The sequence below is a fragment of the Vulpes lagopus genome, chromosome 3, assembly GCF_018345385.1.
Source record: "Vulpes lagopus strain Blue_001 chromosome 3, ASM1834538v1, whole genome shotgun sequence".
In the NCBI taxonomy this organism is placed as follows: domain Eukaryota; kingdom Metazoa; phylum Chordata; class Mammalia; order Carnivora; family Canidae; genus Vulpes; species Vulpes lagopus.
The window spans coordinates 144,373,277-144,387,867 of record NC_054826.1 but is presented as its reverse complement, the minus strand read 5'-3'; the positions used below and the strand labels follow the sequence as shown (position 1 = coordinate 144,387,867).

Below are 14,591 nucleotides of genomic sequence, written 5' to 3'. Positions count from 1 at the left end.
TTCTGGTCTTAGGTGCCTCAACATCTCTGAACCACTTTCTCGACTGTCAATAACAACAATAACGCTGCTGCTGCCGCCACTGCCAAAATAAGATCTGCTGTATCTCTCACACACAGGGTTAGGATGCTCACACAGGATGATTTATGAACATATCCTTGAAGATGTTTTAAAACTATAAAATGTGGGATCCCTGGGTGGCTCAGTGGTTGAACGTCTGCCTTTGGCTCAGGGCGTGATCCTGGGGTCCCAGGATTGAGTCCCACGTCGGGCTCCCTGCATGGAGCCTGCTTCTCCCTCTACCTGTGTCTTTTTTTTTTTTTTAATTTTTTATTTATTTTATGATAGTCACAGAGAGAGTGAGAGAGAGAGAAGCAGAGACATAGGCAGACGGAGAAGCAGGCTCCATGCACCGGGAGCCCGACGTGGGATTCGATCCCGGGTCTCCAGGATCGCGCCCTGGGCCAAAGGCAGGTGCTAAACCGCTGCGCCACCCAGGGATCCCTCTACCTGTGTCTTTGCCTCTCTCTGTCTCTCATGAATAAATAAATAAAATCTTTTAAAATAAATAAATAAAACTATAAAATGTGAGAGAAAGAATAATTTATGTGGCCACAGAGTGGATATTCAATTAATATGCAATTATAATAAAGGTGACTTTTTAATGATTAATGAGCTAAATATATTTGTTAGAAAAACAGCAAACTTGCAATTCATCAGAGTATTTTACAAGACAAAAAGGCATCTGATGGGTTTCCGTCTAAGTATAGGTGGAGTATCCATGAAAAGTGGGTCTGGGATTTCCCAGATGGCCCCATCATCATCATGCCAACACCAAAAAGGACAAAATGGAAGGTTTTCAGACTTGACATCTGGGCAAGTCACCTTCAGCTGGAATTAACCTTTGAATTCACCATGAAAAGTAACAAGGCCAAAAAGTTTACCTGAAATAAGCCACACACACACAAAAATCAATAATCTTGTTAAAAGTAGATCTAACTAGTCTTACTCCCTGGTGTCACAGATCCAAAACTCTTAACTTTAAAAGCTGCCAGCATGGGGCACCTGGGTTGCTCAGTAGGTTAAGCGTCTGGCTTCAGTTCGGGTCATGATCCCAGGGGTCCCCTGGGGCAGGAGTCTGCCTCTCCCTCTGCCCTTCCTCTTTCTCTCTCAAAAAAATAAAATCTCTAAAGAAAAATAAAAGGAAAGCTTCCAGCTTCCAGCTTCCAGCAGTGTGAGTGAGCAAGCAAGAGTGGGGTTTTCATAGCAACTGAGCTGTAAGGGCCGAATTAGGAACAGAAATGCTATTTCTCCCTCATGGCAGCTCCGCTGAGGCCCCTCAGGCAGCCCTCCCTCTCTGGAGCCCCCAGGTTCTCACTCATACTTTTGTCCCTTGCTTTTCACACACACAAAGCTTTATTTGTTGATCCTGTGTCTTGTTCCTAGAAGGAACTGAGGCAGCTAATAATCTTATTAGGAATATTTAAAAGGATGAAAATAATAATGCGAGGTACTTTGAACTCCTCAAAATTGGGAACACCCCAAGATAGTTTTTAAAGTGCGTTACGTGAACAAAATACAGTCGCGTCTGGCTGGCTCAGTCGGTAGAGCATGTGACTCTTGATCTTCGGGTCGTGAGTTAGAGCCCCGTGTTGGGGGCAGAGTTCACTCAAAAGAGTAAATACATAAATAAATAAAGTTTAAAAATAACAAAATCTATTAATAAGACCAACGAGCAGGAGACTAGGATTTTATGATCCTTTGACGTGACCTTCCCACTCAGCATAATCCTGAAGGCCATGCGTTTGTTACTTCCTGTATTTGCCTTTAACAATGAGATATTTTAAGTTATGGGAAAAAGTTGTGATTTTAGGTGAATGTAGTTCTGAATGATAAACAAACCTAAGCCAGCAGTGTAGGTCATGTCTTCCACAGGCTGGACTTCAAACTCAGGACTTGCGGCCACCACCTGATAAGATCTTTTTCAGAGAGCTGACCTCTGTCCAAGTCATTTTCAAATCAAAAGCTTTGAACTCCTGGCAGGTTGATGGCTTGGACCTTGGGTGTTTATCAAGGACTTCCTCAAGATAGAAAGGGTGACTCCATCGCCACCTCTGGCTCCCCGGAGCTCCCCCCTTTCAAGAGCTGGTACCCAGCATATTTAACTTGCGAAATAATAAGTGGCTACAGTAAGTTGGGGAAAAGCTGGTTCTGACTTCACTTTGTGCAGCCTGGTATTAGGGCTTATTTGCGGCTGGCCAGAAGTTCTTTTTCTTTGCTGTCCCTTAACCTTCATAAGAGGGAGCAATGACTGTGCCCCTTTAGCAGAGGACACCACTGCTAAATGCCAATGATTCAATATTAACAATACTGTGCACAGGTGTGTACCTTCACACCGACTTGTGCCATCAGCAGGCTGTCTGCTAGCTCTCCGAGTGGGGACGTCACCCACCTACATTTTACAGAGCAGGTGCAGGGCTTTCTAACGTCCAGGACATTCTGGGGAACCTTCTGAGCTGGTGTCAGAAACCTTTCAGGGCTCTCCAATGCTTTCTACAGAGAATATGTTGGGCCTTCACTTATGTTCCTCTTACACTACTACAATTACACACCTAAAACAAATTCTAACCTCCTACCTGCCTAGCTCTCTCCCAACATCTATACTGTCCACCTCTCAGCTTGCTACACTCTAGCCACAGGCCACCCAGCTTGTTTTGGGATTTTTTTCAAACATGCCAGACTTGTCCCCACGCCCAGTTCTTTGCACTGCTCTCCCTATGCCTGAAACAATCTTCCTCTAGTTCTTTCCATGGCTGCCTTCTCATTATGCAGGTCTTAGCTCAAAAGTCATGTCCTCAGAGACCTGTCCACATTATAAAAAAAGATACAAGCCCAATAAATCTTCAGTCTATCACGATTTCCTCTACAGCACTTAATATAATCTGCAATTAACTTGTTTATTACCTGGGTCCTTCCCTAGAATATCAGCTCTGGGAAGACACCACTTCAGATGCCCCATTGCTATCCTGTTAGCTCACACACTTCCTCACCCTGTGAAAGGGCAAGGGCAGATTGCTGGAATGATTTGGTTGCCAGAACACCTTCAAGGTTGGACCAGCCCTTCAGTTAAGATACTAAGAGGGGCTGGGCAGAGCTCTGGTGAAGGACCAGTGCTTACAAAATCAATGTGCTCTCATTAACATAGACAATATACTCAATATACAGATATTGAGCAAACAAATGAGCTAGGATCAAAGTGGCTTTCTTTGCTACAGAGTTAGACAGAAAGAGACACCAGGAGATACAACAAAAGGAACCAGGCCCTTCTCTGCCCGATAACATCCCAGGTTGCTGATCTTCCCCCAACAGGAAAAGGAAAGCAGTTCCTAAACCAGCTCCAACAAGCAGAAACTAATCACAGCCAGGCCCATACAAACCCAGACAAGAAGCTTTGATAACCATAAGGCTTATCTACCCAGATCCCTCATGGACAGGAGCAATCAATCCTTGTTCTAAAGTATTCTGAAGCTGACCTGATGATGTATCCATAACAAATTTTACTTCCACTTGTAGGAGGTGCAGGTCCTAATTTATACCTGTCTTGGCATCCCTACAGAATTGGATGGACATAGTTCAGAATCTAATGTTATAACAAAAAATATATATTTTGTGCTTCATTTTGAGGGACTTAGTGATAAATAGGAAGCTGACTGTAAAAATACTCTCAAATATTAGATACTAAGAAATGGTTAATTTCTTTAGGTGTTCTAGTTTTTTATGTTATATTTTTTTAAAAAATAGGAGTACTGGGCAGCTCGGGTGGCTCAGTGGTTTAGCACCACCTTCAGCCCAGGGCCTGATCCTGGAGACCCAGGATCGAGTCCCATGTCGGGCTCCCTGCATGGAGCCTGCTTCTCCCTCTGCCTGTGTCTCTGCCTATCTCTCTCTCTCTCTGTCTCTCATGAATAAATAAATAAAATCTTAAAAAAAATAAAAATAAAAATAAGAGTACTTATCTTTTGAAGACACATACCAAAATATTTACAGATAAAACCGGGGCTGAAATTTACTTCAAAACCATTACAGAGGAAGGAAAGTGGGTGGGAATACAGACAAAGCAGGACTAGCCCTGAACCCATAGCAGCTGAAGTGGGGTGGTGGGTCCTTGGGAGTTAAACTATTTGCTCTACTCTGTACAGCTGACATATTCCTTAACAGAAAGGCTTTTTAAAAAGCCCTTTAAGCCAAGTCATTGTCACTTATGGAAATAAATAAGTTAACTAAAGGAGTGCCCAGGTGGCTCAGTGAGTTAAGAGTCTGACTCTTAACTTTGGCTCAGGTCACAAGGGTAGGCTTGTAAAATAGAGTCCTGCACTGGACTCCATGCTGGGTGTGAAGCCTGCTTAAGATTCTCTCTCCCAGGGATCCCTGGGTGGCGCAGCGGTTTGGCGCCTGCCTTTGGCCCAGGGCGCGATCCTGGAGACCCGGAATCGAATCCCACGTCGGGCTCCTGGTGCATGGAGCCTGCTTCTCCCTCTGCCTATGTCTCTGCTCCTCTCTCTCTCTTTCTCTGACTATAATAAATAAATTAATTTAAAAAATTAAAAAAAAGATTCTCTCTCCCTCTGCATCCTCCATCCTTTCCCCCCAGGCGCTCTCTAAAATGATGATAATAATAATAATAATTAATAAATAAAGAAGTCACCTGAAGGTGAAGGTTTCACCTTTCCAGTCTTGCAGGGGGTGCTCCTGGATGATGGCCGAGGTCAGAGGGGAGCTCTGCCTTGGGGACTTGGAATGGGGCAGGGTCCCCATGTGACTGAAGTTATCACAGGACCTGATGGGAGGAGGGCCTTTTTTCTTCCGTGGAAGGGTACCGTGTATAGACACGTCCTGATAGGCATCTGTGTGATGCTCAGCCGGAGGGGACTTGCTGCTCAGAAGGTCCATGGACGAGGCCAGAGGGAATTGGTGATTCACCGGCATGTTTCTTGGAAGGTTCACAAATTTTCCCGCAGCCATGATTCTCAACTGCTCTAAGGGGAAAAGAAAAGAGTGAAGGTGTGAATCTAAGTTAATCACAAGAACTGACTTCCTACTCACAAAAGGAAATGGAAATGTACCGCATAACAAAAGAACAGGTTTGTGGAGCGTTAAATGGTGAAAGGCATCACTAGGGAAATGTAATACAAGCAGGAAGTTTATTGAGTCCCTTTTCTGATGAGAGAGAGAGAGAGGAATTCTCCTGGTTGGCAGCAGATTCACCAATGGAAAAGGGGACACGTATTTCAGAGACTCTAGAAGGCACATGGGCCATTTTATTATTTCAGATGACTGAAGCTGATGGAACAACAGGACTAACAAAAAAAGACTACCGAGGAAGCGCTCAAGGTTTCGATATAAGTGCACTAGAGAACACATTATAAATGTTCGATAATTAGCTCACATCTTTCCACCACCCTGTAAATGATAAGAACAGGTGGAGATTACTGGAATTCCTCAGCTGCTAGAAGGCCGTCATGCCAGACCAGCCCCTCAGTTGTGCTACCCAGGGCAACGGGGCAGAATTTTTCTGGCAAAGATCTGGTGCTTACAAATAAATCAATATACTCTAATTAACAAGACGGGCCAGGGTCAGGGATCAAGAGGTGGGTCACTCCTCCATACATCAGTGGGCTCAGCTGCAGAGGAAAGCCACTGGGGTTGGGGAAATTCATGTACATTGTCCCCCAGAGGGTTCAGGAACCTGCCTGCCACCAGCAGGGTTAAGCAACATACATGTTGTCTGCATAGTCAGGGGAGAGTGGGGAGGAAGAAAAATAAGACCAACAGCGGGCAGAGGGGGGAGAACACGGAAAGAAAAGGAAAATGTGTGCTAGGTTGTATGCAAAAGTAGACCCAAGCAGTTATGCTCAGCTGTGATCACTCGGAGACATGTCCATTCTGAGCAAGAGACAGCACCCTCCCCCGGAAAAACAAACCATGGTTTTGACCTAAGTCAAATTGTACAAGACACCTCTAAGGCCAACATATAGAAGAAAAAAACCCACAAGCGTGAATAACAATTAGAACTAGTCCCTGGAGACATGAAGGATCCAGAACCTGTCCCGCCTGCCACGGTACCAGACTGGTCCAGACAATAGCGCAGCTAAGTCATGCTAAGCCTGATGCATGACTAGGGAGCAGAACGTTCCTTTGCTCTGCAGTCTGTTCCAAAGCCCCGCAGCCCCCGATCCTCACAGGCCACCTTCTCCACTGCAAAGAGGCCAGCTGGGAGTGAAAATCATTGCTTAATAGTACCACACTGCGGAGTCAGTTCCACAAAGGAATTGAGGACTTGAGACTTGGCTTGAGGACCAGCAAGAAACACACTGCTCTCCAGCAGCTCACAGTGTAGCGGGAAGAACCAGGATAAAGGCAGTGCAAGGGAGACAACAGACAACAACAACATCCACAGTCCGTTGCTTCACGTGCAACAGAGAGAAACACACAGTGCCAGGGGCTGGACGGAAGGAAACCCTTCCCTCAAGGTATACAGTCCTAACTCTGTCCTCAGTCCTTTCCCAAACCTGGTCATTCTGGGGCCTGTCTGCGACCACACAGAGGGCCTGGCTCACGGCGGGCGCAGAACAATAGGGCTGTGAGTCCCTGTGGGGGCCTCTCCCGGGTCTGGCCAGTACCTGGCACGCTGTCAGAACTTACTCAATGTTAGTCATCATTATTTAAAAAGAAACCCAAGCTCCCTGGTCCTCCCTGCCTGACCACCAGTGATGTAAGCCGACTAGGATTCCCTCACCCTACACACACGCACACCCGGCTCCCCACAGTTGTGAATGTTTCCCTGTCCAAGCTGTCAGCACCTTCTTCAGAGGGAGGCCCAGATCATTCCAAAGAACCTGCTGGGGAGGCCCAGAACACCCCACAGAACCTCCTTCTGTGCAAAGGGCCACAGTGTTGATCAACTATTTCCAGGTTATTATGACAGGTAAGGGTTGCCCCGGCTCCAGTGTTTCTGGCAGCTGGTTTCCTCTCTGCTTATTCAAGATCTAGATTTCAAGACTGGGCCAAAGGGCTCTAGAATAATGCTCCTCAGCAAGTTTCCCGTACTTCAGTTTATTCTCTGAATCGAGGGTTAACACCTGCCCTTCCTACTTATGATTCAACAAGCATTTAAGTGCCTCCTCCATAGAAGATACTCAGAGCAACAATGATGCAAAAGCCGCAATCCCCTGACTAGGAGCTCTAAGAGAGAATCCTATAACTCATCAATAGGGACCCACAACATGCTGGAGGGAAGAACAACTAATTTGAACAACGTGACTTGAGGAGATCTCAGAGAGGGCAATGCTGGAGATGAAGCACTTTGGAGGGATTTTGAAAGCCTGCCAAGAGGATGCTAGAGTGGCAGATGCATAGAGGCAAAGAAGTACATCCACAGGCTCAGAGACTACAAGCTGAGCTGTGTGGCTCATGTGGGGACGTCAAAGAGTACTTCCTAGAAGCCCAGCTTAGGACAAGATCATGAAGTCTTAAGGGCTGTGTCGAGGGATCTGGACTGCAGGTGCTAAAGATCTGGAAGGAAGGGACAGAAGCCAGTCTGTGCCCAGATAGGTAAGTCTGGAAATTCTGGAAAGGAAAGAAGGGAGGCAGGCAGACCAGTCAAGCTGATGGCCGCAAGCCACCGAGGAAGGATGAAGAACCCTGATCTAGGGCGGTGGCCAAAGAGACAGAGGGAAGAATGAGGAGCTTGAGGCCTCTGGCTGGGAGAATGAGGACAGAGGCCACAGCCATGGGAGGACGGTGCAGTGCTGTAACACGCTGAGTGGTACAAGGAGGACTCCTGTGGGAGGGAGGCTAACAAGCTCGCCACCGAGCTGGTCAGTGTGAGGAACCAATGGCACAGTTCAGTGTAGGAGGTAAGACACTGGTGTGTACACTTGGGAGCCAGGACAGGATACAGATTTTTAAGAATCATCAACATAAAGGGAATATTTAAACCAGAGAATAGATCCCTTAGCTTGTTATTATCAGCTGTGATAACAGATGTGAAAGTACCTCTTAAACTGTCAGGAAACATACAATATCCATGAATTATATCCCTGCTCTCTCCACCATGGCTGCTTCAAGCCTGGAGCACCCAAAGGACTGAGTTCTGAAAACCTGAAGCGGTTGTCCGGAAGCTGGCTGCATGAAAGAATTTTCTGTGAAGGAAGCTTTTAAAATTCTGAAACCCGGGACACCTGGTCTTAAGGTGAAGACACCTGACTTAAGGGTTTAAGTCAGTTGGTTAAGCATCTGACTCTTGATTTTAGCTCAGGTTGTGATCTCAAGGTCGGGGGAACCGAGCCCCGTGTGTGGCTCAGTGCTCTGCATGGAGTGTGCTTGTCTCTCTCCCTCTGCTAACCCTCCCCCTACCCCTCACTCATGCTCTTGAGCTCTCTAGAGTGTGAGTTCTCTAAAATAAATAACATCTTTAAAAATAATAATACATAAGATAAAATCCTGACACCCAAGCTGTAACCCAGACCAATGAAATCAGAACCTCGGTTGGGTAGGAACCTGGCATCATTCTTTTTGAAGCCACCAGTACTGTCCAATGTGGAGCCAAGGTTGAGGACCACTGGATAAGCAAGTCTCTTTCATACAGAACAACTTACACTCAGATTTGGTTACCTGAGGAACAGAATGACAGTGAGGAGGGGTCAACCAATAGAAGCATCAATTCATTCTTCTATTCAACACCCAAGTATGGAGGGCCTCCTATGTGGTGGGCACTGAGACTGGTATTGGGGACAATGTCAAACAGCTATACTCATGAGGTTACTACTCTGTGGTGGAAGCAGACAGCAAGTACTAGCCACATGTGCTGGTGATTTCTAGTGCTATGGGAGCACAAGGAGTGGGGACCAGGATCTAGACTCATCTATGGCCAGAAAAGGCTTCCCTGAGGATGGGATGCTGACCTGAATGATGTGAAGCAGAGTTTAGTAACTGAAGGGAAAAGATTATCCAAGTTGAAACCTCCAGAGAATCCTCAACTGCAGACAAATTGGAAATATCCAAGCCAGGCTCCCCTCTACAACCCACTGCCTCTACCTTGGGCCTCTTCCCCATTAAAATACAGGCTTGTCCTTTGTGTAGTCCTTTGGAAAGACTGGTTCAACCCTGGGGCCTATGTCAAGCCTGAATCAGCCCAAAAGTGGCAGTGTGGGCCCGACCAGAGACAGAACTTCTAAAAAATATAACTAAAAGTGGGGCAGAGGGTAGAAGGGGGAACTATAGGTAGAAGGAACTCAATTACAACTTTCTGGGTCCCTGTAGTTCCTACTTGAGTTTTGCTTTTATTTTTTCCAGACTCCAGAAACCTATGGCAAATCCAACAGATGGAAGTACATGATGTGTAGCTGGAATCTAGGTTCAAGGTAAGCACTTTTTTTTTTTTAAGATTTTATTTATTTATTTGAGAGAGAGAGAGCATGAGCAGGGGATGGGAGCTGGAAGAAGCACAGGGAGGAGAAGCAGACTCCCTACAGAGGAGGGAGCCTGACTTGAGGCTGGATCCCAGGACCTGGGGATCACAACATGAGCCAAAGGCAGATGCTAAACCGACTGAGCCACCCAGGCGCCCAAGTACCTTTAATTTTTTTTTTTTTTAAGTACCTTTCATTTTGAGAGCAAAGCCAGTTACCACATTTGACTCCATTAGGCAAATCTCAGAGTATTATATATAGGTAGGATCTCAGAGAATGGAGCCCCTTCCTTTTTCCAGATAAGGGAAGTAAATGTTCATTCATTCAATATATATTGTCTCAGGGCTTACAATGCACCAGGAATGAGGACATAATGAACCAGACAAGGTCCTGCTCTCAGGGAGCCTCCATTGTGATGGGGTAGGCTGGGGCGGGGGGCGGGGGGTATCCTTGTCAACACAGACAAGAAAACAAACTAGGTAATGTCTCAGCATCAGTGTCCTAAGGATGAAATGATAGAAGACACTGGCTGGGACGGAGAGTTATTTTAGATGAGGGTGGTATGGGAGGGCTTCTCTGAAGAGATCCCTGAGAAAAGAGAACCAGTCAAGAGAAGACAGAAAGGAAGTTCCAGGCAGGGGACGGGGCAAATCAAAGGCCCTGAGGTGGGACTACATGATTAGAAAAGCATGGTGAAGACTAACCCCAAATCCCCACTTCCTGGACCCCAGTTTTCCTCTGCTTGGAGATGCTTCTGTCTCAATGTTCCTAGCCATTATGTACTTCTTATGTACTATGAGGTTGTTGTTTTTTAAATCAAACATGGCATGACTCAGAAGCTAAGCTTTAAAGTAAGATAGTCAAACCCCCCACTCTGCCAATTCCTTACTAGCTGTATGGCCTGAAACAAGTTACTCAACCTCTCTGACAGTTTCTCATTTGTAAAAAATGGGTTAAAAATACCTCTTTCGGGGGCACCTCAGTGGTTGATCATCTGCCTTTGGCTCCGGTCATGATCCCCAGGTCCTGGGATCGAGTCTCACATCAGGCTCCTTGCAGGGAGCCTGCTTCTCCCTCTGCCTATGTCTCTGTGTCTCTCATGAATAAATTTTTAAAATCTTAAAAAAAAAAATCTTTCGTGGGGGTGACCTGAAAAGTAAATGCAACCGTATATGGGAAGCCCTTGCCACATGGCAAGCACTCAATAAATAGCAGGTCTCCTCCAGGCAGGTCAGGGACCAGATCTGTCTTGCTTGTCCTTGTATCCCTGTTACAAAGAGAGCTCACAAAAGGAGTCACTGCTTCTGGGAAAGACCACAGCCAGGAAGGATGAAGAGGTAAATGTTTTAATTCAGAGCAATAGACAAACACACCAAACCAGGTAGGGCGCACACACACACAGACACAGGCACACCGACAGGGCCTATACGCAGTCTTTAAAAGAAAAGCCCAAAAAAAAAAATAAAAAATAAAAAAAAAAATAAAAGAAAAGCCCAGGTGAGACTTTGGCCATCTGACGTCACCTGTCTCTACTATGCAGGTAAACAGACACCGTACCCTGACTCGGTCTAATTCCAGACCTTGAAATATATACAAAGGTCAAAGATTCTATATCTCGATGTGAAAATATGAGACCTTTGTGAATGTTCCTAGAGCTGAAATCTCAATAAGGATAACAGTCAAACTTCCAACTCTGTGCTACCTTCCTGATTCTCCTCAGTGGCTGTGCTTTGAAGGGCTCATGAAGAGCAGCCCAATTTGCTTGCTTGGCAAAGATGTCTGGGAGAAACTGACGATCGTGCAAGCCAAGGCAGGGAAAGGCACACCCCTTGTCTGGATCTTTCCAGTTTATTTCTAAAATGGGCTATTTCCAAGTTAAACTTATAGTCACCTGATGTAGGCATGAAAAACTTTCTATCAGGGGCACCTGAGTGGCTCAGTGGTTGAGCATCTGCCTTGGGCTCAGGGCGTGATCCTGGGGTACTGGGATTGAGTCCCACATCGGGCTCCCTGCAGGAAGCCTGCTTCTCCCTCTGCCTGTCTCCCTGCATCTCTCTCTGTGTCTCTCATGAAAAATTAATAAAATCTTTATTTTAAAAAAAACCACTTTCTATCATATTTTAAACTCTGGAAATGTAACTGCCTCAGCTGCCCAGTAAGGGCCACAACAGAGAATTTTTCATTTGGATATGTAGTTTTATAACCTCTCTGCAGAGTCAGTCAGGAAGATAGAACTGCCACGCATTAAAAAAGAAAAAAAAAATGGTTTTGCACTTAGGATGAAGTTTTTTTCTCCGGTTTAGAAATTAAGAGTACCCCTATTTTCGAAGTAAACTTACGAAATCTAGCCAAGTGACTGAAGTATGAATAAGTCTTCCATGGATTGTGTTTCTAGCAACACGACAAAGAATTTACATGATAAAGTTCTTAAGCTTAGCATTCATTTGACAAGTAGTCCTTTCTACATGAATAGGAGATTGAGATCTCGGTTAGTCATCCTGGAAATGCCAGGCTTCTCAGCAGGTTTAGAGAAAGCTGGAGTCAAGGAGGTGAGGGAGCTCCTGGCGGGGCGAGCCTTTTACACTGTATGGGGTACAGTGTCCAGGGGGGACACTGCCCTGCAACCCCTCGGCCTGTGGCTTCTGCACTCTTGACCGGGCAGTGCCTGTCCGGGGGCTCTACTGAGCCCCTCTGCCAGCAACCAGGCCTCCCCTTCCTCCCGCCTCCGTCCTTGGCAGCATGCGGGAGATTATCCGCCCCGACTGACCTTCCCGCCGCCAATATATTTTCCTTGGACAGATCTGCGCAGCCTTGGGAGATAAGAGTCAAGGTTTAAAAGAATCTCAAACGCTTGGCTCCACTTTCTATCCCAGCTAATGGCTTGAGGCGAAAGCACACGCGAGGTTAGGCAAACGCTCTTGCCCCTTTGCACTTTTCTTCGAGCAAGTTAACACCCAAATCAGGATTTTTCCACCCCAGCCACGACCCACCGTGCTGCCCACGGAACACTTGGCCTTGCCAGTTGCCTCGGAGCCCACTCCACCGCCCAGACAGTGTCTGCACCTGATCAAACTTTTAAAGTGGCGGCACCCGCTGCCCCGGAGGGGGGTGGGGGATGGGAGGGGGGAGGGGGTGGGGGTGCGGGGAGGGCCGAGGGCCGAGGGCCGAGATGGAGCCTCTTCCCGGCGCGTCCACCGTCCCTCCCTTCCCCTCCCCGACGCCGAGGGAGCAACACAACCAAACTATTCATTCTTTCTCAACAAAGGGAGAGCGAGGGAGGGGGATGTTGTCAACAGTTACTGGGCAAGCTCCTTCTCTTTCTTTGCAAACTTTCCAGGAGATTAGTGGAGAGGCTCGCCGCTCGCCTCCTCCGAGCCCAGGGCTTCCAGCGGAGCCCCCAGGGCCCGCACCCCCGGCCCCCCGCAGAGAGGGCCCGGCGGCCGGGATGGGGCCGGGATGGGGCCGGGGTGGGGCCGGGATGGGGCCGGGGGACACCAGCGCCCGGGAAGGCGCGGCTCGAGGGCCACGAGCAGAGATGCTCGCCGAACGCCGCCTCCGGGGAGTCCGGCGGGTCCCCACTTGCGCCAGCTCTGCCGGGGGCAGGGGCAGGGAGTCCTAACTTTCTCCAGCAAACCTCCCCCCGAGCGGGTCCTGCCGGAGGAGGGCAAGGCCGGGGCGCGCGGGGGCGCGGGATGCGGGGCGGGGGCGGGGGCGGGGGCGGGCACTCACCTCCCCGCGCGGCGCGGCGCGCCCGGGCTCCCGGCTGCAGGCGCTGCTCCCCGGGCCGCGGCCGCTCATGGTCGGGGCGCGGCTCCGCGGCTCCGGCAGGTCCCGCCCGCGCGGCTGCAGGCGCGGCTCTGCGCTCCGGCCCCCAGCTGGCGACTCGCGGCGTCGCGGCCCCACCCCGGCTGCCGGTTCGCGCCGCCTCGCCGAGCCCCCCCCACACACACACATTTACATGCCGCGACCTCGCCCGGCCCCCTCCGCCCGGGACTCGGAGCCCGGGGCTCCCCGCCGCTCCCCGGGAAGCCGGCCTGGAAGTGCGGGGTGGCCGCTGCCCCGCCGCCGCGCCCCTCTCCGGGCAGCCCAGCGCGGCCGCTCCCCCTTCCCCGCGAGGCTTAGTCCGCTTCACTGTCCGCGGACACCTAGCTGGCCCGCAGTTCAGAGGGCTTCGGGGAGGGAGACAAAGCTCCAGGTAACCACAGATTCCCGAGGCTGGAGCAGGCCAATCCATCACACCCACCTGGACAAGTTGAAAGCCAAGTAGCGAGTGGAATGGGCATTTCACTACTAGGTGGCTTGGGGGGTGGGAGAGGGGAGCCAACTGGAGAGGTCCTACACGCTCAGCTATCAAGGCCTAGTATAAAGCTACATTCATAGTAATTGGCAACAAGGATAGACAAACGGACCAAAAGAATGGAGAGGCCAGAAGCTGAACTACATTAAATGGTCACAGTTCGCGTCAAAGATGCCACCGTGATGCATTGAGAAAAGACTGTATGTCTTTTCAGTCAATGATGCTGGATCAAACCCTCAAACCCACAAACCCACTTGCAGAAAAAGGAAGAATCTTGACCCCTACCTCAAACCATGTCAACAGAGCAAATTCCAGATGGATTTTAAATCGAAATGTGAAAGATAAAAACAATAAAACTATCCAAAGTAAAAATTTAAAAAAATACATCTTCATGCCCTTGAGGTGGGCAAAGACTCCTTAAACACATCGGGTGCTAACTATTAAAGGGAAAAACTGATCATTGGACAACATTAAAGTAAGAACTCCTGGTCCTTGGAAGACACCATTAGTGAAAAGTCAGGCCACAAAGGAAGAAAAGATCATTGCAACACATGTATCCAATAAGGAACTTGTATACAGACTCTATAAAGAATGCTTAAAGACCAATAAGAAAAGGGCAGAATGTCTAACTGAAAATAAGTAGAATATTTATTTGAACAGCATTTCTCACAAGGGGATTAACCAGGCATTTCTTAAGACCAAACAATAAACATATGAAAAGTTCCTCAATTACTAATCATCCCAGAAATGAAAACTGAAGTGTTTTACTTCACACCCACCAGAATGGCCAAAATTAGAGAACTTCCAACTACACTTTACAGATCTGT

The 14,591-nt window shown here is 48.0% G+C and overlaps 1 protein-coding gene across 2 annotated transcripts in view; it reads right to left on the bottom strand.

Annotated features, from left to right (window-relative positions):
- BCAR3 (BCAR3 adaptor protein, NSP family member) overlaps window positions 1–13,694 on the bottom strand; it is a 114,148-nt gene extending 100,454 nt beyond the window's left edge. Inside the window, exons 1-2 of one of the 2 annotated variants that reach the window (XM_041750614.1) lie at window positions 13,197–13,694; window positions 4,703–5,033 (exon numbers count right to left, since the gene is read on the bottom strand). In XM_041750614.1, coding sequence (XP_041606548.1) covers window positions 4,703–5,019 — 317 coding nt within the window. In that variant the 5' untranslated portion in view covers window positions 5,020–5,033; window positions 13,197–13,694. The remainder of the gene's footprint in view (window positions 1–4,702; window positions 5,034–13,196) is intronic. The other variant, XM_041750615.1, reaches the window with a different exon arrangement.
- Window positions 13,695–14,591: the final 897 nt, after the last annotated feature.